Here is a 25,425-nt window from a genome sequence, read left to right on the forward strand (position 1 = left end):
CGTTACTGACTGCCACAATTATTTTTCCTGATTTCTTATAGTGTTTCTTAAAGCCAGAAAGTTGCCATTTGAAATGACTTTAGTTTTGTGTCATGTCTGTGAGCTGCTTTTTTCCTACAAAATTAAACAACTGAATGAACATCCTCCGAGGCCGGTGATTCCATAATTATTGCCAGGGGTTGTATACTGCAGACACACGCTGGCTCCTCACTGATCTTGTCTTAGCTCAGCAGAGTGAAAAGAAGAACTAGAAAAAAAGCTGTGCTTAACCATCAGAATGTCTAAAAGGGACTAAGATCTAGGAGGAGGTACACAAAGCTGACACACAATTCAAAACGTATTCATTACTCAGCTATTACCAAATGAACAAAAAGTAAACAAAGAATACATAAACATTTTAGACTGTTGGTAAGGTTTGACCAAAGACTTATTACCTCGATGTGCTGGAACATGTATGGATGGTTGCAGATTTTCTTCAACTGCATGATTGTATTCATCAACGTCTTTGCACCTCCTTTTCCCTGGCCAATCATGAAAAACACAAATTAAATACAACCATGTAGATATTAACCTGAGCATTATTTATTTTGAAGTTTTGAATCAATATAGCTAATGCATTAAATTCAGCCTCTAAATATGTATCGAGTCAGCAGTAGTTGTTGATTTCATAGTCTTTTAGGAATGTGAAAATACACAGCATAAACAATTCTCTTCAAATTCAGGCACTTTCTGAAGTCAGATGAACAGCAGGAAACTATGAACGATAATGAAGAAACCGCGTGCAGTGTCACAGTATGCTTACCTTCTTGTCTTTTTCAGAGCCGTCGGTAAGGAGGATGCCTTTCTGCATGTGGCGGTAAAGAACCTTCTGAATAGCAGACATGTCACATTTTATGACATACTCCACCTGTGTGAAACAATATAAAACATCTTAGTGACACAGTAGAACCATATCAGTGACCACTGCTTCTTTATTTTGAATAATACCCCACTGCATATAACTGCATGACTCTGACAGATTGGCCTTTACTGAGTGATGTCATATGATTGCAGTGGCAGCAGAAGATAAACCAAATTATACTTTCTTTTCAGTAAGAGGCCTGGGCTGAATGATTAAACCTTTAATAATTTAATTTACAAATTATGTTTCCATTTGTTTTACTAATGGTGTTTCAATAAGTTCTAAGGTAACATCCTATATGGTTAATGTCAACTTAGATATTCCTGGTCAGTCAATGGTTGCGTGTTGTGCCATTTTGGTAGTTGAAAATGCTGCACTGCATTTAATGTGATTGTGCCATTTTAAAAAGACCAACAGACTCTATTCCATAAATGATCTATGTAGCAATGTATAATCGCAGTAATGTCATCATTCAGTTATCCAGAGCGTGAATAAGAGCTGCTGATCAGTCTGCTGAACCGTTCATTAAGTGCTTCAACTTTTAGTTTATTTTTCCAATACTGTGAAACATCATTTTGAGCAGCTCATCTGACAGTGAATGAAGCCAATGTCTGCTCTTGTAGCTAAAGTACAGAGCTGTTAACTGAGTGCCAGCCATTTTCAAAGTTCAGAACATCCCAGTGCCAGGATTTTTCAGCATTTGAGTGTTTTTTCAAGACCCATAGAAAATTCAGACTTTCCTTTATCATCAGAAAAAAAATGTTTGTTTGTACCTCTTTCCATTCTTTAGTAATTGTCTGCAGAACATGGGTGGGTATCACTAAAAATGCTGATTTCTGACAAAAAACTGAGAAAATTGGCTTTTTGTGAAAAGCAACATTTCAAGGAGAAAATGTCTTTGATTATAATTGTTTTTGCTTCAGTGACCTCTCAACATTATGAAAAGTGATTCCTATTGTATAATGCGCCAAAAAAAAAACATCAGGGGAGGGACTCCGTCTGTCTCTTCTCTCGGGCGCGTCTTTTCCCTCTGGCTCCCGTGTATGGGACCTATTTTTTTTTTTTCAAAAACATGATGGATTTGAATCACGTTTGGCTTGCATGAGCCTGTCGATTGCGTCATTTGCTTGTAAGCGCCTTTGTGTGAGGTGTGTGTTCGTGCGCTCGGCGTTTTTCATTCCAAGGAAAAAGACGGAACGACTGGAGCAGCGCGACCTGCATCACAGTTTGACAGCAGCAGGTGGAACCCAGTCGGATTAGGAGCGGTACAACCGTAAGACGTCTGTACAATGTGGAGAGCGAGCCGCACTCCTGTCCACACTCACACTGCTACCACCCACAGAATGGTTCCCTTGTGATTACAACTCTAATTTTTTACACCAGCTAGATCAGCTGATTACCGCCCCCTCATAAAAAAAATGTACTGGCACTAAAAGCGTCTTTGCGCTGAGCGTTACTATCTGAAAAGAGCTGTTTAAGCATCAATGGCACTCAATGAGTTAAAAAAGACCAGGGCTACTCAGCAATCTGAACTATTAGCTACAGTCAGACATCGTGATCTAGTCATTATATACTTTATTAGCTGAGTTACCGTTCTACGCACGGGTAATGAGAAGAATTGTAGCCATGTCCTTGTATAGTTCATGTCCTGTAGTTAAGGTGTAGTAAGTGCATTGCATTGTGTGTATGCTGTCATTAATTTTCATAGAGCATTTGTGACATTCATGAGACTCAGGTGATGATGATAACAGGTGACAGCATGTCATATCACTGCAACTCTGTGGCAGCCATACACAGCAGGCACATTTTAATTGAAAAAAACACAGCCTTAACTCGCACGTGGTACGCACTACGCACTGTCCCGTTCGGATTGTAATTAAAGTGCACCCTAGCCAGCTACTACTATGTAGTAAGTAAAGTGTGATGGCTGCTACGTGACCACATACCACGTGAACTGCGAAAATAAGGGTTCCAGTGAGCGGGTTTTGCTAGATATATGAGGCAGACCGTGTGTGTGTGTGTGTGTGTGCGCGTACGCTTTCAACCTAAGGGCCCCCAGTGACCACAGCAACTTTGGTGTTGATTGCTTAATTACTTAAGCTGTGTATAGCGAACACACACACACACACACACAGTCAGCATTATATATTAGATAAAGACAAAAGTGGGTGTGCGTGTGTGTGCGCGTGCAAACTTGTGATGCTTATAGAAGTCTCCAGTTTTGAGCGTATCTACAACCAAATGTGGAGCACTGATAGCTTGAGTCACTGGGCTCCTTATGAGCATATTTAAAGTAAGTTCTATTTCATTCCAACTGAACCGCCAGAGGGCGGTGCTTGAGCACCTGGATAACTACATGTGCGCAGCACAGAGGTCGAGAATATATACCAACAAAGTCACACCATTGAATGTGACCTGGGTGACGTCCACTGGTTGTCTTTATATACGAGGACGCACCCAGCAGCTCGCTTCTTTTCTACATTCTCGCATTCTTAGAGGTTGAGAACGCATTTAGCTGCATTGACGCTCTCGCATGTAGCCTCGCAACCCACCTTAGGTTGGAGCTACGTGCACTGCACACGTCCTCCAGAGGCTGCGAGACAACGGCTTCACCGTTTTTTGTATTCTTTGACGCCTGTCATGAGTACCCCTTCCTAAACGCCGGGTGCACGCCTTGACGCTGCCCTGTTGGATATGTCCTCTGTGCACATTAGCTGTGTTGTTTCGATGAAAGCTGGCTATTTGTTTAGTTGTGTTGCTAACCACGTTAACGTTAACTACGTGGTAGTGTGTGTATCAGAACCAGTATAGTGTACTGTGTTGGGCTTGCCGTGAGTGTTTTCCACTCCTTGAAGTACTTTGTCTGCACTGCCGCCATTTGCTAAGTTATAACAGCTCGCTAGCAGCTAGTGTTGTCGTCGTTGCTCTAAGTGACTTAGCCACTTGGGCTGTGAGTTTTTTCGGCTGTGTGCATCGTGTTATACTGTGGCTGTGAGTGTTTCACGCTCTGGGCCTTGTATTAGCTTTTACACTGTGAGTGTTTCAAGCTCCGTGCCTCGTGCCGAGTCTGCGGCTGGAGTGCTTCACGCTCCGTGCCTCGTGTTGAGTCTGCGGCTGTGAGTGCTTCACCCTCCGTGCCTCGTGTCAAGCCGATGGCTGTGAGTGCTTCATGCTCCATGCCTCATGGCGAGTCTGCGGCTGTGAGTGCTTCACGCTCCGTGTCTCGTGTCAAGTCTGCAGCTGTGAGTGCTTCACGCTCCATGCCTCGTGTCAAGCCGATGGCTGTGAGTGCTTCACGCTCCGTGCCTCGTGTTACTATTAGTAATAGTACTATTACTATTGTCACTATTAGTGATGCCTCACTCCAAACCTTTGCTTATATGTCCAGAGAGCTTGGCAGACTGATGTCAACCCTTACCATCACTAGACGTCAGGTGTGGCTTGCGCAGTCCCACCTTTCCGAATCCTGCAGAGGCACACTCCATTCGCTGCCGGTTCTTCCAGGCCAAGTATTTGGACCTGCGGCCCAACAAACTTTAGAGCGTGCTGTCGAGGCTAGTAAATCTCAGCAACAGTTTGTTGACCTACACCGGTCTTCCAGACCTCAGCCAGTCAGACGTGCTACAGCTTTTCACTCTACATCCAGGCTTACGCCGACTCCCAGAGCTGCACGTGCTTTTGCAGTTGAGGGCCAGCTCTCCCAGCAGCCTGCCTTTCGTGAGCCTACGGGCAGAACCCCGAGAACTGAACGGTTTCGCAGAGCTTCCAGTAATCGCACCCAGAGGTCCTCAGGGATGCGAGGCAGAGGTGGTCGGGTCTGACTGCCAATGTTTGGCCCCCAGCCGTTTTCACGAAATCAACTCAGCCACTGGGAGGCTCAAGTTCAAGACCCATGGGTCATTTCAACCTTGTCGAAGGTTACAGAATTCAGTTCGGATGTCGTCCTCCAAAGTTCAATGGGGTGAGGATGACTGTTGTTTCCAACTCGGTGCAGTCTACTGCCCTACAACAGGAGATTTTGGACTCCTGGAGAAGGGGGCCACAGAGCCAGTTCACAGATCAGACCAGCTCAGGGGTTCTATTCAATTTACTTCCTTGTTCCAAAGAAGGATGGCGGCTTTCGTCCTATCCTCGATCTCCGATGTCTGAATCGTTATATCAAAGTGCTGCAGTTTCACATGCTCCGCACAGTAGACGTCCTTCAAACTATCACACCAGGAGACTGGTTCACAAGTGTCGACTTAAAAGACGCCTATTTCCATGTGCCAGTGGCACCTCATCACAGGCAGTTTCGCCGCTTTGCTTTCGAAGGTCAGGCATACCAGTTCAGGGTGCTTCCTTTCGGCCTCTCTCTTGCCCCTCGTACATTTACCAGATGTATGGCTGCAGCACTAGCCCCACTGCAAGCTCTTGGATTAAGAATCCTACCCTACTAGACGATTGGCTTGTCTGTGCTCTGACTCAGGAGCAGGCGCACACGACACAGCTCTTCTACTGAACCATGTCTCTCATTTAGGACTCACAGTGAACTTTGCAAAGAGTTCTCTTGTTCCCAGTCAACAAACGACCTTCATCGGCATTGCCATCAACTCCCTGACTATGACTGCATCACCATCCACGCCGAGAGTGGACGATGTAATTCGTCTCGTCTCACACATTCAACGGGCTGTGACGCTGCCTTTTGGTTTGCTGCTCCGGTTGATGGGCAAATTGACTGCAATGTCGCTAGTGGTACCTTTGGGACTTCTGTTCTTACGTCCCCTACAGATTTGGATCAACAACCTAGGCCTCAACTCGAAGTTGCATCAGCACAGGCTTGTACGACTCTCCAACCAGTGCCTTCTGCACCTCAAACCCTGGGGGAACGTGGACTTCATCTGCAAGGGTGTCCCTCTTAGGCTCTGTTCCTTCTCGCCGAGAGGTGGTTGTTACAGATGCATCACTCAAAGGTTGGGGGGCCGTGTGGAATCACAGCATGGTGAGGGGTGTCTGGAGTCCCCAGGAGAGACTCCAAAACATAAACGTGCTTGAGCTTCGCGCTGTGCGACTGGCTCTCAAGCATTTCCTCCCAGCCCTGAGAGGAAGACATGTTCTTGTCCGGTCGGACAACACGTCAACAGTCTATCACATAAACCATCAGGGGGGCACCAGGTCCAATCACGCATTGGCAGAAACTCGGAAGCTTCTCTTATGGGCGTTGCCTCGCCTTCAGAGTGTCAGAGCAGTTCATCTGCCCGGTGTACAGAACAGCGCAGCGGATTTACTCTCCAGACAGAAACCACCACCGGGAGAGTGGAGACTGAACCTGATTGTGGTCCAAATGATCTGGCAGAAATATGGTGCAGCGGAAGTGGACCTTTTCGCTTCAAGCACCTCGACACATTGCCCACGATGGTACTCCCTCTTGGAACCAGACAGCCCGCTGGGGCAGGATGCATTGGCTCACCCGTGGCCGGATTGCCTCCTTTATGCCTTCCCTCCTCTCCCGCTGCTGATGTTGACACTGCACAGGATAGATCAGGGTGCTGCTGGTTGCTCCATTCTGGACCTGGGAGGATTTGGTTTCCCATGATTCACAAACTCCTCGAGGGAGAACCTTGGGCTCTCCCGGAGAGGAAGGATTTGTTGTCACAGCTACAGGGGAGGATTTGGCACCCTCACCCAGAACGCCTTCAACTGTATGTGTGGCCGTTGAGAGGCCAGACTCCTTGTTAAGTTCTTGTGACCAGGCTGTTGTTCAGACTATCCTTAATTCACGTGCTGCTTCTACCAGGGCTTTGTATGACAACAGATGGAAGCTGTTTGCGCGGTGGTGTGCGAAACAAAAGTTAGACCCGGAGCATTGCCCTGTGCCTATTCTCCTCACATATTTACAAGAACTGCTGGAGAAAGGACTTTCTGTCGCTACCTTGAAGGTTTATGTTGCTGCAATCTCTGCCCGGCACGTCTACGTTGATGGCCGGTCAGTGGGTTCACACCTCTTAGTGTGTCGTTTTTTGAAAGGTGCTCTACGTTTGCGGCCTCCAAGGCTTGCACGCGTACCTTCATGGGACCTTCCTCTAGTCCTGGAAGGTTTAAGCTTATCCCCTTTTGAACCAGTTGAAAGTGCTGATCTTATATGGGTGTCAGTGAAGACTGCCTTTCTACTTGCACTGTCTTCGGCTAAGCGGGTGGGAAAGCTCCATGCCCTCTCAGTCGCTGGGGACTGTTTGCGATGGAATTATGACGGATCTGGGGTTACGCTGTGACCTAATCCGTCCTTTTTACCCAAGAGAATTTCAGCTTTTCATGTTAACCAGCCAGTTTCCTTGGCTGTGTATGTCCCGCATTCTGATCCAGGATTATCTGTTTCAGGTTCCCTGTGTCCTGTCCGAATGTTGAAGCAGTACATTAGTGCGACTGCCGGGATCCGGAAAACGGATGCCCTGTTTGTGTGTTACGGTGATCACAAAAGAGGCTGTGCTGTCTCAAAGCAGCGACTCTCGCATTGGATCGTGGATGCCAGCCTCCTAAGGTTACGTGCCATTCCACCAGAGGGGTGTCCACCTCCTGGGCTGTACTGAGAGGTGTCCCTTTGAATGATATTTGTGCTGCTGCTACGTGGGCTTCGTCCTGTACCTTCGCCCGCTATTACAGACTGAATGTGGCCGCTCCTCCTGCGGTGACTTCGGCAGTGTTGTCTGCCTCCACTCTCCACTGCTGATGCGAGGTGAGTGTGACTCTTCGTGACCTTGTTGGTATTAAGTCATCCAGGTGCTAAAGCACCGCCCTCTGGCGGTCAGGAGGAATGAAATAGAACGAGAGTTACGAATGTAACTACAGTTCTATGAATTCCGGATGACCGCCAGAGTTGCTTGTTACTCAGAGTCTTGCGAGTTCATTCCGAAAAGAAGCGAGCGCTGGGTGCGTCTGGTATATAAAGACAACCAGTGACGTCACCCAGGTCTCAATACTGTGAGAAATCTTGGAGTCATTTTTGATCAGGATATGTCATTCAAAGAGCATATTAAACAAATATGTAGGACTGCTTTTTTGCATTTACGCAATATCTCTAAAATTAGAAAGGTCTTGTCTCAGAGTGATGCTGAAAAACTAATTCATGCATTTATTTCCTCTAGGCTGGACTATTGTAATTCATTATTATCAGGTTGTCCTAAAAGTTCCCTGAAAAGCCTTCAGTTAATTCAAAATGCTGCAGCTAGAGTACTAACGGGGACTAGAAGGAGAGAGCATATCTCACCCATATTAGCCTCTCTTCATTGGCTTCTTGTTAATTCTAGAATAGAATTTAAAATTCTTCTTCTTACTTATAAGGTTTTGAATAATCAGGTCCCATCTTATCTTAGGGACCTCATAGTACCATATCACCCCAATAGAGCGCTTCGCTCTCAGACTGCAGGCTTACTTGTAGTTCCTAGGGTTTGTAAGAGTAGAATGGGAGGCAGAGCCTTCAGCTTTCAGGCTCCTCTCCTGTGGAACCAGCTCCCAATTCGGATCAGGGAGACAGACACCCTCTCTACTTTTAAGATTAGGCTTAAAACTTTCCTTTTTGCTAAAGCTTATAGTTAGGGCTGGATCAGGTGATCCTGAACCATCCCTTAGTTATGCTGCTATAGACTTAGACTGCTGGAGGGTTCCCATGATGCACTGAGTGTTTCTTTCTCTTTTTGCTCTGTATGCACCACTCTGCATTTAATCATTAGTGATTGATCTCTGCTCCCCTCCACAGCATGTCTTTTTCCTGGTTCTCTCCCTCAGCCCCAACCAGTCCCAGCAGAAGACTGCCCTCCCTGAGCCTGGTTCTGCTGGAGGTTTCTTCCTGTTAAAGGGAGTTTTTCCTTCCCACTGTCGCCAAGTGCTTGCTCACAGGGGTTCGTTTGACCATTGGGGTTTTTACGTAATTATTGTATGGCCTTGCCTTACAATATAAAGCGCCTTGGGGCAACTGTTTGTTGTGATTTGGCGCTATATAAATAAAATTGATTGATTGATTGACATTCAATGGTGTGACTTTGTTGGTATATATTCTCGACCTCTGTGCTGCGCACATGTAGTTATTCAGGTGCTAAAGCACCGCCCTCTGGCGGTCATCCGGAATTCATAGAACCGTAGTTACATTTGTAACTCTTGTTTTATTGTGCATTTAACAGAATATTCACATTTGTTCTTCTATCCTGTTTTATTAGCAGGCAACCAGGCTGTAGCTGTAAAGAGCTTAACGGCCAGTCCATAACTGAGGAAAGAGGTGGAGTACAGGCAAGACCCTGCATGACCTGCCTCCATATTTTTAAATTGCAAGCAGTACAGGGAGGAGAAATGATTTTCAAAAACAATTTTGGAAATCATTTTACCATTTTTCACTGGTGTACCAACTTTTGTGAATTTGCAGTCACACAAAAGGCTTAAATGCCAGTGGCTCAGTAAATTAAGTAAATGGCTGCCCACCTAATTAATACTGCATCATTACCACATTTCAGGTCATTATCTACTGTTTGGAACTGCAGTTAACACTCAATTATACTACAATGACGGCACATATTTTTTTCTATCACCATAAATGTGTAACATGACTGAGTAGGGATATACAAATGTAATACAAAACCAGAACTCACATACAATAAATAAATCCAGGAATCAATAAACAACAAACAATGTAAAAAGTTCTATTCGACCTTCTCAGGAAGCTGAGACTCCACCTCTTTTTTTAGTCTGCGGAGCAGGAAGGGCCGGAGCACCTTGTGCAAACGTCGAATAATCAGGATGGTCTCCTCCTCATTTAGGTCAACCTGAGTGATTCAGAAAACATACGACATGTTCACATAGAGTTAGATTTTTCACGCATGTCCACAAAGATGAGTCATGACATTCTAAAAGACAATTAACAAGACAAATGGGCTGCCTTGTGTGGCCATGTGCAGAAATCACACTATTTGACGGGAAGTGGATTTCTAACTAGGTCTGGGACATTTCAGTAAGTGTGTGATTTATCAAGTAAGTAGAAAATCAAAATTTTCAACATCAATGTGAACCTGATGACGACTGTAAATAATCATATGACGACAACAGCCGTTAGATTCTAAAGTAAATATAATCTTTGTTAACTAATTTTATTATTGACTAGTTGCACAACACCGCATGCAGTAAGCCCTCCAAACCCCCCCAAAAAGGTGAAAGTAAAACTGTTAGAGAAAGTTTGAAAACCAGACGATTAAATGGCTCAGCTCTTAGCAATAATTGTGTTTTAACACAGGACAAGCCTCACTCATTGAACATCACAGAGAGAGGTCCTTAACCAAGCTTCTGGAGCACACCTGGGCATATTATGGCCTGTGGGCCGTAGCTGGCCCTCTGGCTGACTCGTCCCCGGCCCACAAATACGTGTAAATTACAGAATAAAATGTTTACTATTCTATCAAGTTAGCAAGTTGCGAGTGACCTTCATCCACCTCCCAAGCCGTTTGTGGCTGTGTGTGCGTCTTCCGGAGAATAGCAGAGCCTGGCACCAAGCCATCACCCCTCACCACACAGCCTGGCACGGCGCCAATATGTAATGCATGCCACACAGCCAGGCATGGTGCCATCGCGTAATAGCAGAGCCTGGCACAGACTAATCGCCACACACCACACAGCCTGGTACTGCGCCATCATGTAATAGCAGAGCCTTCAGCTTGGGACTCCGGCGAGGGCGGTCGCATCTCCTCCTCTCTCCTCTATCTCTGCTCCAACCTTCAAGTCCCCTACTTCAGCAGACTGTGAATTCTTCAAACTATACTGGATTAACCATGGAATTGATCAGCTGGTCTCTGAACGCTACTGACACCATTTTTTCAACAAGGAAATCAAGGCTGGGGGACCCTGCGTGCCCAGATGGAACTTACCCTGCAGGCTATGTTCTTGACTCCTGGGAGACTTGGAGTGTCGCATGCTTTGTGCCATTCTCTGTGGAGGACGTTGAGGATTTATTTATATTTGGTTTTACTGTAGGAGGGCTGGTACTTACTGGTTTATGTGCTGCTCTGACCTACCGGAGAATTGGCAAGACGGCTGCCACCAGAACCATGGCCCCTCACCTGTCCGTCATGATTAATGAGTTGGGCAAGGCAATACATTCTCAGACTGCATTAACCCTTGAATTCAGACACAACCTGGATAACATCTCGGAGTAAATGAACACCTTGCAAAGGAAGATGTCAGAGACCAGGGAATATTTATAATTGGATCTGGTTGTTCACATGAACTGCAAAGGTGTTTTTCGCTGCTCAACCATAAACATGGCATGCTTATCAGCCTCTGAAGGACAAAACGCCCCACTGTTTTCCTCCAGAAGAATTTCTACGGTCTTGGTGAACTATTCGGTTGCCTTCTTCTTATCTTCTCCAACTCCAGCACACACAGACAGAAACTGGCTCATTTGCCACTCACACATGGACAGAGACTGAAAGCATGCTCCCACCCCCCTCCAGTCCCCATTCCCCTCGCCATCCTGGCCCCCGCTCACACCACTCCTTTCCCCCTCCGGGGTGCCGTGCAGTTTTAGCTGGTGTAGCTCCCCGTTCCCCCCCAAGCTGGCGATGGCGCGATTACATGTTGCTGCACCCCCCCACACACACTCACATTGCCTCAATTCGGAAAACGGACTGTTTCAAAGTTTAGTGCACATAAACAATGTCAAATGTATATGTGTTGTCTTTAATTCTGATGTGTGCCATTATTACGGTAAACAAGTAATTGTGGATTAATTGCTGTATCTTGTCTGTGGTAATTGGAGTGTGGACGTAATCTCGTTGATATTGCACTTGTGTAATGGCAATGACAATAAAACTCATCAATCCATCCATCCAATAGCAGAGTCTGACACGGAGCGATTGTCCCACACCACACAGCCTGGCACGGCGCCATCGCAGAATAGCAGAGCCTGGCTCGGAGGGAATTCCCCACACTACACAGCCTGGCATGGCGCCATCACGTAATAGCAGAGCCTGGCACGGCGTGATCGCGCCATGCCACACAGCCTGGCACGGTGCCATCACGTAATGTACGCCACGCAGCCTGGCACAGCATGTTCGCATGATCCATGGGGAACTATCCCTGGATCCAGCGCCAGAGACAGTTTGGTTTTATACCCACCTTTCAGTCCCGTGATCATGAATGTTTCTTTTTCACATTCATGCACTCTGGGTGCACAGAATTTTCGGTGATGGAAAAGGTGCAGGATCATTCGTCCACCTTCTCCCGATGATTTGTGACTTCTTGACTTTGTTGCCTTCGTTCAGTTGTCGTCGTGTGTCCGGGTATTTATGACTGAACTAAAACTGCATTGCTTTTATTGTGAAGACTGTTTTGTGTTCCCGGAAATGATTAATCCAATCAATGTGTACCGCTCCTCAAAAATGTCCGCACATGCCAAAAAGAGAGAGGTGGATTCTGAATGCGAATTATGATGAAGTTTAATAAACTCAGGTCCTCTCTTACTGATCATCATCAATCAATCAATCAATCAATTTTTTTATATAGCGCCAAATCACAACAAACAGTTGCCCCAAGGCGCTTTATATTGTAAGGCAAGGCCATACAATAATTATGTAAAACCCCAACGGTCAAAACGACCCCCTGTGAGCAAGCACTTGGCTACAGTGGGAAGGAAAAACTCCCTTTTAACAGGAAGAAACCTCCAGCAGAACCAGGCTCAGGGAGGGGCAGTCTTCTGCTGGGACTGGTTGGGGCTGAGGGAGAGAACCAGGAAAAAGACATGCTGTGGAGGGGAGCAGAGATCGATCACTAATGATTAAATGCAGAGTGGTGCATACAGAGCAAAAAGAGAAAGAAACAGTGCATCATGGGAACCCCCCAGCAGTCTACGTCTATAACAGCATAACTAAGGGATGGTTCAGGGTCACCTGATCCAGCCCTAACTATAAGCTTTAGCAAAAAGTGACATGTTTAGCCGCATGTTCTCCTTGAATTGCTGGCTGTCTGAGTGGTGTCCAAAAAATGAGGTGGGCTTCATTGATAATTGGCAAAGCTTCTGGGGAAAACCTGGTCTTGTTAGGAGAGACGGCATCCATCCCACTTTAGAGGGAGCAGCTCTCATTTCTAGAAATCTGGCCAATTTTTTGGGATCCTCCAAACTGTGACTGTCTAGCGTTGGGACCAGGAGGCAGAGCTGTGGTCTTATACACCTCTCTGCAGCTTCTCTCCCCCTGCCATCCCCTCATTACCCCATCCCTGTAGAGACGGTGCCTGCTCCCAGACCACCAATAACCAGCAAAAATCTATTTAAGCATAAAAATTCAAAAAGAAAAAATAATATAGCACCTTCAATTGCACCACAGACTAAAACAGTTAAATGTGGTTTATTAAACATTAGGTCTCTCTCTTCTAAGTCCCTGTTGGTAAATGATATAATAATTGATCAACGTATTGATTTATTCTGCCTAACAGAAACCTGGTTACAGCAGGATGAATATGTTAGTTTAAATGAGTCAACACCCCCGAGTCACACTAACTGTCAGAATGCTCGTAGCACGGGCCGGGGTGGAGGATTAGCAGCAATCTTCCATTCCAGCCTATTAATTAATCAAAAACCTAGACAGAGCTTTAATTCATTTGAAAGCTTGTCTCTTAGTCTTGTCCATCCAAATTGGAAGTCCCAAAAACCAGTTTTATTTGTTATTATCTATCGTCCACCTGGTCGTTACTGTGAGTTTCTCTGTGAATTTTCAGACCTTTTGTCTGACTTAGTGCTTAGCTCAGATAAGATAATTATAGTGGGCGATTTTAACATCCACACAGATGCTGAGAATGACAGCCTCAACACTGCATTTAATCTATTATTAGACTCTATCGGCTTTGCTCAAAAAATAAATGAGTCCACCCACCACTTTAATCATATTTTAGATCTTGTTCTGACTTATGGTATGGAAATAGAAGACTTAACAGTATTCCCTGAAAACTCCCTTCTGTCTGATCATTTTTTAATAACATTTACATTTACCCTGTTGGACTACCCTGCAGTGGGGAATAAGTTTCATTACACTAGAAGTCTTTCAGAAAGCGCTGTAACTAGGTTTAAGGATATGATTCCTTCTTTATGTTCTCTAATGTCATATACCAACACAGAGCAGAGTAGCTACCTAAACTCTGTAAGGGAGTTAGAGTATCTCGTCAATAGTTTTACATCCTCATTGAAGACAACTTTGGATGCTGTAGCTCCTCTGAAAAAGAGAGCTTTAAATCAGAAGTGTCTGACTCCGTGGTATAACTCACAAACTCGTAGCTTAAAGCAGATAACCCGTAAGTTGGAGAGGAAATGGCGTCTCACTAATTTAGAAGATCTTCACTTAGCCTGGAAAAAGAGTTTGTTGCTCTATAAAAAAGCCCTCGGTAAAGCTAGGACATCTTTCTACTCATCACTAATTGAAGAAAATAAGAACAACCCCAGGTTTCTTTTCAGCACTGTAGCCAGGCTGACAAAGAGTCAGAGCTCTATTGAGCTGAGTATTCCATTAACTTTAACTAGTAATGACTTCATGACTTTCTTTGCTAACAAAATTTTGACTATTAGAGAAAAAATTACTCATAACCATCCCAAAGATGTATCGTTATCTTTGGCTGCTTTCAGTGATACCGGTATTTGGTTAGACTCTTTCTCTCCGATTGTTCTGTCTGAGTTATTTTCATTAGTTACTTCATCCAAACCATCAACATGTTTATTAGACCCCATTCCTGCCAGGCTGCTCAAGGAAGTCCTACCATTATTTAATGCTTCAATCTTAAATATGATCAATCTATCTTTGTTAGTTGGTTATGTACCACAGGCCTTTAAGGTGGCAGTAATTAAACCATTACTTAAAAAGCCATCACTTGACCCAGCTATCTTAGCTAATTATAGGCCAATCTCCAACCTTCCTTTTCTCTCAAAGATTCTTGAGAGGGTAGTTGTAAAACAGCTAGCTGATCACCTGCGGAAGAGTGGTCTATTTGACGAGTTTCAGTCAGGTTTTAGAATTCATCATAGTACAGAAACAGCATTAGTGAAGGTTACAAATGATCTTCTTATGGCTTCGGACAGTGGACTTATCTCTGTGCTTGTTCTGTTGGACCTCAGTGCTGCTTTTGATACTGTTGACCATAAAATTTTATTACAGAGATTAGAGCATGTCATAGGTATTAAGGGCACTGCGCTGCGGTGGTTTGAATCATATTTGTCTAATAGATTACAGTTTGTTCATGTAAATGGGGAATCTTCTTCACAGACTGAAGTTAATTATGGAGTTCCACAAGGTTCTGTGCTAGGACCAATTTTGTTCACTTTGTACATGCTTCCCTTGGGCAGTATTATTAGACGGTATTGCTTGAATTTTCATTGTTACGCAGATGATACCCAGCTTTATCTATCCATGAAGCCAGAGGATACACACCAATTAGCTAAACTGCAGGATTGTCTTACAGACATAAAGACATGGATGACCTCTAATTTCCTGCTTTTAAACTCAGATAAAACTGAAGTTATTGTACTTGGCCCCACAAATCTTAGAAGCATGGTGTCTAACCAGATCGCTACTCTGGATGGCATTTCCCTGATCTCTAGTAATACTGTGAGAAATCTTGGAGTCATTTTTGATCAGGATATGTCATTCAAAGCGCATATTAAACAAATATGTAGGACTGCCTTTTTGCATTTACGCAATATCTCTAAAATCAGAAAGGTCTTGTCTCAGAGTGATGCTGAAAAACTAATTCATGCATTTATTTCCTCTAGGCTGGACTATTGTAATTCATTATTATCAGGTTGTCCTAAAAGTTCCCTAAAAAGCCTTCAGTTGGTTCAGAATGCTGCAGCTAGAGTACTGACGGGGACTAGCAGGAGAGAGCATATCTCACCCGTGTTGGCCTCTCTTCATTGGCTTGCTGTTAATTCTAGAATAGAATTTAAAATTCTTCTTCTTACTTATAAGGTTTTGAATAATCAGGTCCCATCTTATCTTAGGGACCTCGTAGTACCATATTACCCCATTAGAGCGCTTCGCTCTCAGACTGCGGGCTTACTTGTGGTTCCTAGGGTTTGTAAGAGTAGAATGGGAGGCAGAGCCTTCAGCTTTCAGGCTCCTCTCCTGTGGAACCAGCTCCCAATTCAGATCAGGGAGACAGATGCCCTCTCTACTTTTAAGATTAGGCTTAAAACTTTCCTTTTCGCTAAGGCTTATAGTTAGGGCTGGATCGGGTTACCCTGGACCATCCCTTGGTTATGTTGCTTTAGACGTAGACTGTGGGGGGTTCCCATGATGCACTGTTTCTTTCTCTTTTTGCTCCGTATGCATCACTCTGCATTTAATCATTAGTGATCGATCTCTGCCCCCCTTCTCGGCATGTCTTTTTCCTGGTTCTTTCCCTCAGCCCCAACCAGTCTCAGCAGAAGACTGCCCCTCCCTGAGCCTGGTTCTGCTGGAGGTTTCTTCCTGTTAAAAGGGAGTTTTTCCTTCCCACTGTGGCCAAGTGCTTGCTCATAGCGGGTCGTTTTGACCGTTGGGGTTTTTCATAATTATTGTATGGCCTTGCCTTACAATGTGGAGCGCCTTGGGGCAACTGTTTGTTGTGATTTGGCGCTATATAAGAAAAAAGTTGATTGATTGATTGATTGAAAAAGGAAAGTTTTAAGCCTAATCTTAAAAGTAGAGAGGGTGTCTGTCTCCCTGATCTGAATTGGGAGCTGGTTCCACAGGAGAGGAGCCTGAAGTCAGCTGTGCTTCACATCTCCACCTCAGACATTCACCCTGACTTTGATACACTTGCTAAACATCAACAAAGACTAGATTTCTCTCACTGAACAAGAAAAAAGAACTGAAAAACACTAAAATGTGGAAAGTAATGGAACACACCAATGGAGTCATGCAAAGACATGATAAGAACTAGTGAACTGGGACACTTTTCTCTTTTCTCAGGGCTGTATGCTTAGCTTTTTCACTAGGAGCATAGGTGCTCCTAAATGAAAAAATTTAGGAGCACAGATAAAAATTTAGGAGCACTGTGAAATTTCTCTCTGTACATACTGTACAGAGTACCTTTTCTACACACACATGCACATTTTATATGATTCTAATGTTGTATTTATTTCATTGTTTTTTACTTCCTTTTCTATCATTATTTACATCATTGCTTTTGTCCATTTCATTACTTTTTGCTGTGTATTTCTTGTATTATTTTAAACCCTCACACACACATAACATCCCCGTCCCACTTTTTATACTCAGGTCACCGGTCCACAGCACACACTCTCTCTCTCTCTCTCTCTCTCACACACACACACACACACACACACACACACACACACACACACACACACACACACACACACACACACACACACACACACACACACACACACACACACACACACACACACACACACACAACACACACACACACAACACACACACTCTTGTCAATTTGTACAGATGTGGGAATGGTTTTCTCTAAGGGATATACAGTGGTCCGTCGTTTATCGTGGGAGTTACGTTCTAAAAATAGCCCGCGATAGGTGAAATCCGCAAAGTGGCCAGCGTTATTTTTTACAATTATTAGACGTTTTAAAGCTGTAAAAACCCCTCACTACACACTTTATACACTTTTCTCAATCAGGCATGAACATTTTCTCACTTTTCTCTCGTGTGTAAACAATCTCAAAGTTCAAACCTGAGTAGAAAAATCCCGGCCTCCCCACTCCCCAATTCAAGAGGGTACCTATGCTTGTTCACCATGTTGAAAATATACCCCCTATCTAGGGAAAACCTTCAGACAATCACCCCCCTATCATGGGCTTTTTTGCATGATTTTTTTTTTATAATTTTATTTTTTACTGGGGTCTGACGAAAAACTACCCCCTTTTTTCGAAAATCTCGGGAGATGGTTTGAAAATAGGGCTGCCACAAACGACTATTTTGATAGTCGACTAGTCAACGATTATGTTTGTGATTAATCGACTAGTCGGATCATACAGAATTTCCTAAATTAAGGTCTGCAGCATTTTCAGAGAAACGTCAGGATGAAAACATGAACATTTCCAAATCAGTGACTATTTCTTAGACTTCATTTACATCAATCATTCAGAAATACAAACAGTGTGGTACTTTATAGTAAATCTGTGTCAGGTAGGCAGTTCTCAAAAACTAAATGTCCATGCTGGAAGGAGACAAGTGAGGGAAGCCACCAAGACACAACTCTGCAACATTTTTATTTTTATCTTCATTTTACTTATAGTCCCAACTTTTTCTGATTTGTGGTTGTTTCTGTTGCATTTCTGAAATTACAGAACTGCTTTAAAGAAAAGTGTGAACATTTTATTGTGTTTTAAAACTTTGTGGCGCAAATGCAAACACCAAACTCTTATAAAGAGGAAAAAATACCTGGACATGTGCAGGAAAACTGATATAAACTGAACAGAACAATACAGGCTGATTTGACTCCCCATATTTTTTGTATAAATAAATCAGAATAAAATAAGAGGTAACTCACTTTGAAATGAATAAAACATATAGCTGCAGCTTATAATAACTTTGGAAAATAAAAATCAGCAGCTTGTATTTTTATTCTGATTCCAGTTCATTTAGTGTGATGAAGTCATTTATTTCTCCTCATCGCTTAAGATTGAACAAATAAATACCTTTGGAAAATAGCAGCTGTTACAGTTCAGAGTTCTCACCTGCTTTTTGTGATCTGTGCCTCTGAACATCACTGCAGCAGGGTTTTATTTTTTTATCCAGTGTTTGCATAATTTTTCCTCAGTTCATTCATATATTCTCATTTTTTAAGGATGTTTTTAAGGATATTTGACCGTTTATTTCATCCCATGATCTCATAAATTCAGTATATGACGCGCACATGGTGTGAACAGGACGGTGCTGTCAGAAAAACACCGGTAGAGAAAGAGCAGAGAAAAGAAAAGTAGTTTTTGTTGTTGTTTTTTTTTTTTTTTTTTTTATGTTCACTCGGGTTAAAATCCTCTCTCCCTGCTCCGCGCTCGCTGTGTCACGTGCACTGATGGTTCTCAGCAGAATGTAACGTCTCGTGCCTCCGTTCACACACACACACACACACACACACACACACACACACACACACACACACACACACACACACACACACACACACACACACACACACACACAGCTCCCCCGGTAAACTGCGCATTTTACACGGCTTTGAACAAGACGGCCACCGTTTTAATCAGCCGTCTTATTCAAGTTTGAACGTTCAAATGACGGCAGGACGGCTCGATAGGCCGCGAAAGGTGAACCGCGAAAGGTGAACCGCGTTAGTGAGGGACCACTGTATTTATTTTAGGAGCAAAATGTGAATGAAAGGGTTGAAATACATTCTCGCACACACGTGCGCCCGTTTTTCTTTTCCTTGCACAATCAAATTTTAGGTGCAATATGCAAGCAAAACGCTCGCACTGTACAGCCCTGTTTCTGCATAGTTCAGTGACAATATTTTAACTTGTCTTTAAAATCTGGTTTACAATGATAACTGATGTGATGTCTTCAGAAATCTAAGAACCTCCTTATTCCAACAGTAAGTTTCAGTTTAAACAGTATATTAAACTCAAAATGCGTTTTGGGGTCAATGTGACTGAAAATGATCATAAATGTAATGAGTCAGAAATGTTTCACATTTTGTTTAAATTTGATTGAATACATTACATTTTTGTAAGGTAACCTCTTTTTTCATTGCCTAATCAGAAAATCTAGCAGTTTGTCAAAATAATGCTATTCACTGCTTTATTATATAGGAATAAAATTATTATTTTGCAGACCTGAGTTTAGCCTTTTTGCCCAGCCTTCCACAATATTTTCTGTTTCTCATTTGGCCCTTTGCAAAAAATAATTGCCCACTCCTGTTCTGGAGAGTACCTAACCGGCATAATTTCCACCTGTCTCCACTCTACCCCACTACAGAAAAATCTTTGGCTCCTCTTCTACTACAGCAAGCAGCAAACGGTCATGGCCAACAACATACGCTGAGATCCACCGTGGACAGCAACCAGAAGGGCAACCAGGACAAACACAAGGGCACCAGTTATGCACTGAAAAAGGCTGCGATAACGCTATATTACTTAAGGAAAAGAGAGGGCTTCGGAAGACAGCTCATGCCTTTGATGTGTCATAACAGGCTATGTCCGTCACAGGCAGACATGGAAAGCGATCACTTTCCAGCTCAGTCCAAAAGACATTCAACTGCCTTTTATGGAGCCTGAGGATCTGGCTTTGGGCTTCCATCATGCTCATGGCACGGCACAGTGTTTGGGAGTGGCTGACAGCACCCACATCAAAATCAAGCAGTCACCCACCAACTCCATGGACTACATCAACAGGAAGGGCTGACATTCCCTTAACCTTCATGCACATACTCCAAATCTTCTTGCCCATTTTTTTGTGGGAGCATTCCAGTGCCACATACAGGCCTGGCATGTATACTAGTGTTTTCAGTAGTTTTGTGTGTATGCATATAATTTCTTGAAACTGTCCTGTGTTTACACAACTCTTTTTTGAAAATGACAAATAAAAATATCGTACAGGGAAAGTTCTGTTTCTGTGACACAACAGGTTTACTTAATCAGATGTCGACAGAGCAGAGAGGAATGGAAAACAATCAAGACGTGCTCTGCAGCAGCAAGACTGGAGGCCCTTGAGCTACAGTGCATAAGGAACGTATTCACGGCGCTTCACTTTCTGCATTTTGTTATGTTACAGCCTTATTCCAAAATGGATGAAATTAATTTTTTTTTTCCTCAAAATTATACACACAACACCCCAAAATGGCAATGTAAAAGTTTTTTTTGTAAGATTTTTGCAAATTTATTAAAAATAATAATAAGAAAAACTAAGAAATCACATGTACATGAGCTCATGTGCATCCTGTTTCTGCTGATCTTCTTTGAAATGTTTCTATAGCTTAGGACCCGGCCACAGGGCACTAACAAAGGACACCGACGCAAAACGAAACAATAAATCTGAACTTGTGTTAACTTTCGAAGGCATCGTTTAACTGTTGTCCAGCTTTGTTCCTGTAGCTGGCGCTTCATCAGAATCTTCAAACTGTTGAAAAATGTGAACGAATCCCAAATTCCATTTTGCTTTCTGTCTTGACGGTTCCTCATCGTTTGCATAGTCCCCGTAACGCCAGCGTTCCATTTGACTGTCATCCAACCTCCCAAGCCCGATGTCTTGCACATACGTTGATGATATCTGAACGGTTCAATAACTAAAGCTTCGATTAGCTGAACGTGACTCGTCCATGTGTGGGACAAAAGCAATGTTGTCATACAGAAACAATAGCGGCAAGAACATTTTATCAACTACTTTAACTATTTACGCACGTTCCAGCCGTTTGTGGCTGGCCTGCATGTGCGCACACATTGATGATGTGAAGACAAACCTATAGTCAAGACAACCAGATCCCACACCTGCAGGTGCTGCGGACATGAGCACAGTCTGGGTACGGACATGGACACATGGTGCCTGTGCTCGGTCTGCTGTCAAGTCACGTCATCATGAATGTTTCGTTTTGATTTTGTTTAAAGCGTCAAGGTCGATGTTCTCTTTGTTTTTCTTTTGTTAGTTTTGGTTTTGTTTGGTTCCTTTATGCGCTCTTGATTCACAGGATTTTCAATGATGGGAGAAGTGCAGGATCATTCGTCCATCTTTTCTCGACGATTTGTGACTTTTTTCCTTTGTTCAGCTATCTTCGCCTGCCGTGTGGCTGGGCCCTTAAATGGAGTCTACCTAGGGTAAGTTAAATTGACTGGACATGATTTGGAAAGGCACACACCTGTCTACATATAAGGTCCCACAGTTGACAGTGCATGTCAGAGCACAAATCAAGCATGAAGTCAAAGGAATTGTCTGTAGACCTCTGAGACGGGATTGTCTCGAGGCACAAATCTGGGGAAAGGTACAGAAAGGCTGTGAATATTTTCCGGATGCACTGTAAGAAAGGAGACTTCGAATCAGCGTTTTGCTTGTCAGTACTTACACGCTCTCCCGTCATGGCAAATGGAGCATTGAACCACTGCTCAAAGGTGCTACAACTCTTGAAGATAGTGGGTAGGAGGAAATTGAGCAGGGCCCACAACTCAGGTAGCTTGTTCTGCAGCGGCGTACCAGTCAGCAGGAGACGGCGGGGGGCGACATAGTGAGTGTTCAACACCTGGGTCAGCTTACAATGGTGATTTTTCATCCGGTGACCCTCATCCACAATCATATACTTCCAACGAATCTGTAAGTGGAAAATAGTTTCAACAGATTCCAAAGAATCACGTTTATGACACCAAGCTACTCAGAAAAGAAAGATTCTATGACAATAACACAAAATAGGAGGCCATATTTAGATGTAGAAAAGGAGACCTGATTCCTCAGGAGAGTAGACTTCATTGTTATGTCTGCTATCCCAATTTTCAAATGACTCTAAATACAACAACATGCACACCATTCTGACTGGCTCATACATTTATTCATGACCTCACACACTCATGCTTCTCTGGTTAATAACACTGCTGCCTTGGGACTGGCTACAACCACTGCTGGGCACAGTTTAGCTAATCAGTTAACATGTAGTTCACAAAGCTAATATTTTCATTTGTGGATTAGCTTTGTAGCTGACTTTGAAAACCATTAGCAGATCAATTAGCTTGGACTAAACTTACCCTTGCTAACTTTAAGTCAGCTTAAGTTTTATTTTAATGAACTTCAATGATCAAAACCTTTGTAAACCTTAACCCTCTGGAGGTGTCAGCACATCTGTGTTTTGTTACATTTCTGTGAATAAATCAGAGGCTGGATGTCCTGAAACTACAGAGTTTCAGATTGCTTCAATTTTCCCCATAGACAATATCTGATTCACAGCTAAGGGTAGAGCCTGCCTGCTCTCTCAAGCTGTGAGATGTTGCATCTACATCGCTCCGTGTAGCATTCACACTGAAACATGCCAGTAAACTCTTGGACCATGTGCACAAATGTCTTCTTTGAACTCATTTGCGATGAGTAATTTTCCACCTAACCCTGTTTGGCGCTATGACCACAGACAAACAATATCTGACCCTCTTTCACTCCATGGTGAAGGATAAATACATGAACACATGAAACAATTGTCTGCACAGTAACCAGACAAAAGCCCCCAAGCATAAAATATGTACATCAACATGTGATTGAAGCAGGGAAAATGAAACAGAAAAGCGAGCACATTTGCAGAAAAAGGACAGCACTTTGATGTTTTTCACCTTGGCCAGTATGTGCTTATCCTTGATGATGTATTCATAGGTGGTGAGTAAAACATTGAACTTCCCACTGCGCAGCTGAGGGACAAGCCCACGACGTAGAGCAGGAGTACCCTGCCACAGAAGACAAAGTGAAGATATTAATCTTTTCACAAATCAGGCAAAAGAATACACAAAATTTTGGAACAATTATTTAAAATAAAAATCCCATAGTTATTGTTTTTTTCTGACCTTGTAAGCAATTTTAACCACAGAGGGTGCCCACTTGTCAAGCTCATATACCCAATTAGACATAGTCCTGCAGGAAAGAAATCACTGAGAATCAGCACATATGGAATGTGAGTGCAAAAAAATTTAGAACAATGATAAATTTCATGAGTCAAATGGAATGCAGCAACCAAAGGGGGAAATTTTATATATATGTGTGTGTGTGTGTGTGTAGGTGCTGTGACAATACATGTATTTGTATTGAAATGTACGGTACGGTACACACGCAAAGGTTCAGTTCATGAAACTGTATGCAGAATACATGGCATGACTCTGCACAGTACTATTACAGAGACGTACTTTTTTATTCTTCCAAAAACATGAACCTAAATGTGAAGGTGTACTGATATGCTTTTGTGTTGAATCGCTGTCCCTGGATGAGATCCGTGTGCATTCGAGTTTTGAGAGAAAACAGCATCAATTTACAAACTTATGCTTTATATAGTGTCAGATTTCACGGATGAGATGGCAGTCGAATAGAAACACACTGTACAGTGATTCCAAATATGTATGGAGTGACATTTTATGAGATGTTATTTTCATAAAAAGTAAAACAAACTTAAAATAGACAAAATATTGAAGGGAGTCTGGCTCCACATGTTGCACGACATAAAAACACACACAAAAAACAATTATGTGATGCACAATAAATTTACCCCAACGCGAACAAGAGATGTAATCAACTCATAAATGCTTAATAAAAAAAGTTTAGATTAACACTTTCTCTCACAGTGCTAAAGTGTCTGATGGCACTTCTGTGCTGCTCAAATTAAATATATATATACGAGGTCTATTAGAAAAGTATCCGACCTTATTATTTTTTTCAAAAACCATATTGATTTGAATCACGTGTGATTACATCAGACATGCTTGAACCCTCGTGGGCATGCGAGAGTTTTTTCACGCCTGTCGGTTACGTCATTCGCCTGTGGGCAGTCTTTGAGTGAGGAGTGGCCCACCCTCTCGTCGATTTTTTCATTGTTTAGGAATGGCTCAGAGACTGCTGCTTTGTTTGATCAAAATTTTTTCAAAATTGTAAGGCACAACTGAGTGGACACCATTCGATAAAATTTTTACCGAAAACCAGCTGAATTTAACAGCTGATGAGAGATTTTGGTCTGGTACTGTCGCTTTCAGGACGGCCCACGGCGCCTGACGGCGATCTGCGCTTCGAGGCGGCAGCGTCTCGCCGTTTCAAGTTGAAAACTTCCACATTTCAGACTCTGTTGACCCAGTAAGTCGTCAGAGAACAGAGAACTTTCAGAAGAAGTCGGCATGAGGAGTTTATTCGGACATTCCATTGTTAACGGACATTTTGTAATGAAAGAACGTGCGGGCAGAGTCGCATGTCGGGCCGGACCCGACCGCGGGGGGTCGCGACAGGAAAAACACCTCCGTTGGAAACCTTAACAGGTAAGTTGGAACATGCCCAAGCTGTTAAACAATTTCTCAGTTACTCACTTGTTGAAAGCCATCAAAAGCCGCCTGAATTTTACAAATGGTTTTCAACACGGAGGTGTTTTTCCTGTCGCGGTGCACACAGATTTGCCGAGTCGTCACGGAAACGACTCGGCGAATTTGCGCGCACGTCTTTCATTAAAAAATGTCCTTAAACAGTGGAATGTCCGCATAAAGTCCTCATGCCAGCCTCTTCTGAATCTTCTGTTCTCTCACGACGTCCTGGGTGAATTAAGCCTTAAATTAGGATGTTTTCAGCTCGAAACAGGCCGACGACGGTGCCTGGAAGCGCTGCAGGACGTCCCGCTCTGTGGGAAGCACTTACACTGACAGAAACACCCCATAATCTCTCATCAGCTGTTAAACTTTTCACCGAAAACCAGCTTAATTTCTCGAATAGTATCCACTCGGATATTCCTCACAGGTCCAGAAAAAATTTTGATAAAGCAACGCGCGCCGTCTCGAGCAGCGTGTGAAACAAAGGAATTCAGCCAAGAGGGCAGGACCACATCTCACTCAAGGCCTGCCC

The 25,425-nt window shown here is 43.4% G+C and overlaps 1 protein-coding gene across 1 annotated transcript in view; it reads right to left on the bottom strand.

Moving 5' to 3' along the window:
• Window positions 1-388: 388 nt before the first annotated feature.
• The window catches only part of LOC117506271 (probable global transcription activator SNF2L2), a gene marked incomplete at its 3' end in the record, with an annotated part of 28,951 nt that continues 3,914 nt past the window's right edge, over window positions 389-25,425 (bottom strand). The window contains exons 2-7 of the mRNA XM_034165764.1: window positions 23,403-23,469; window positions 23,175-23,285; window positions 21,932-22,174; window positions 9,574-9,687; window positions 803-907; window positions 389-521 (exon numbers count right to left, since the gene is read on the bottom strand). Coding sequence (XP_034021655.1) covers window positions 389-521; window positions 803-907; window positions 9,574-9,687; window positions 21,932-22,174; window positions 23,175-23,285; window positions 23,403-23,469 — 773 coding nt within the window. The remainder of the gene's footprint in view (window positions 522-802; window positions 908-9,573; window positions 9,688-21,931; window positions 22,175-23,174; window positions 23,286-23,402; window positions 23,470-25,425) is intronic.

This window comes from Thalassophryne amazonica, unplaced genomic scaffold (genome assembly GCF_902500255.1).
Source record: "Thalassophryne amazonica unplaced genomic scaffold, fThaAma1.1, whole genome shotgun sequence".
Lineage (NCBI taxonomy): Eukaryota > Metazoa > Chordata > Actinopteri > Batrachoidiformes > Batrachoididae > Thalassophryne > Thalassophryne amazonica.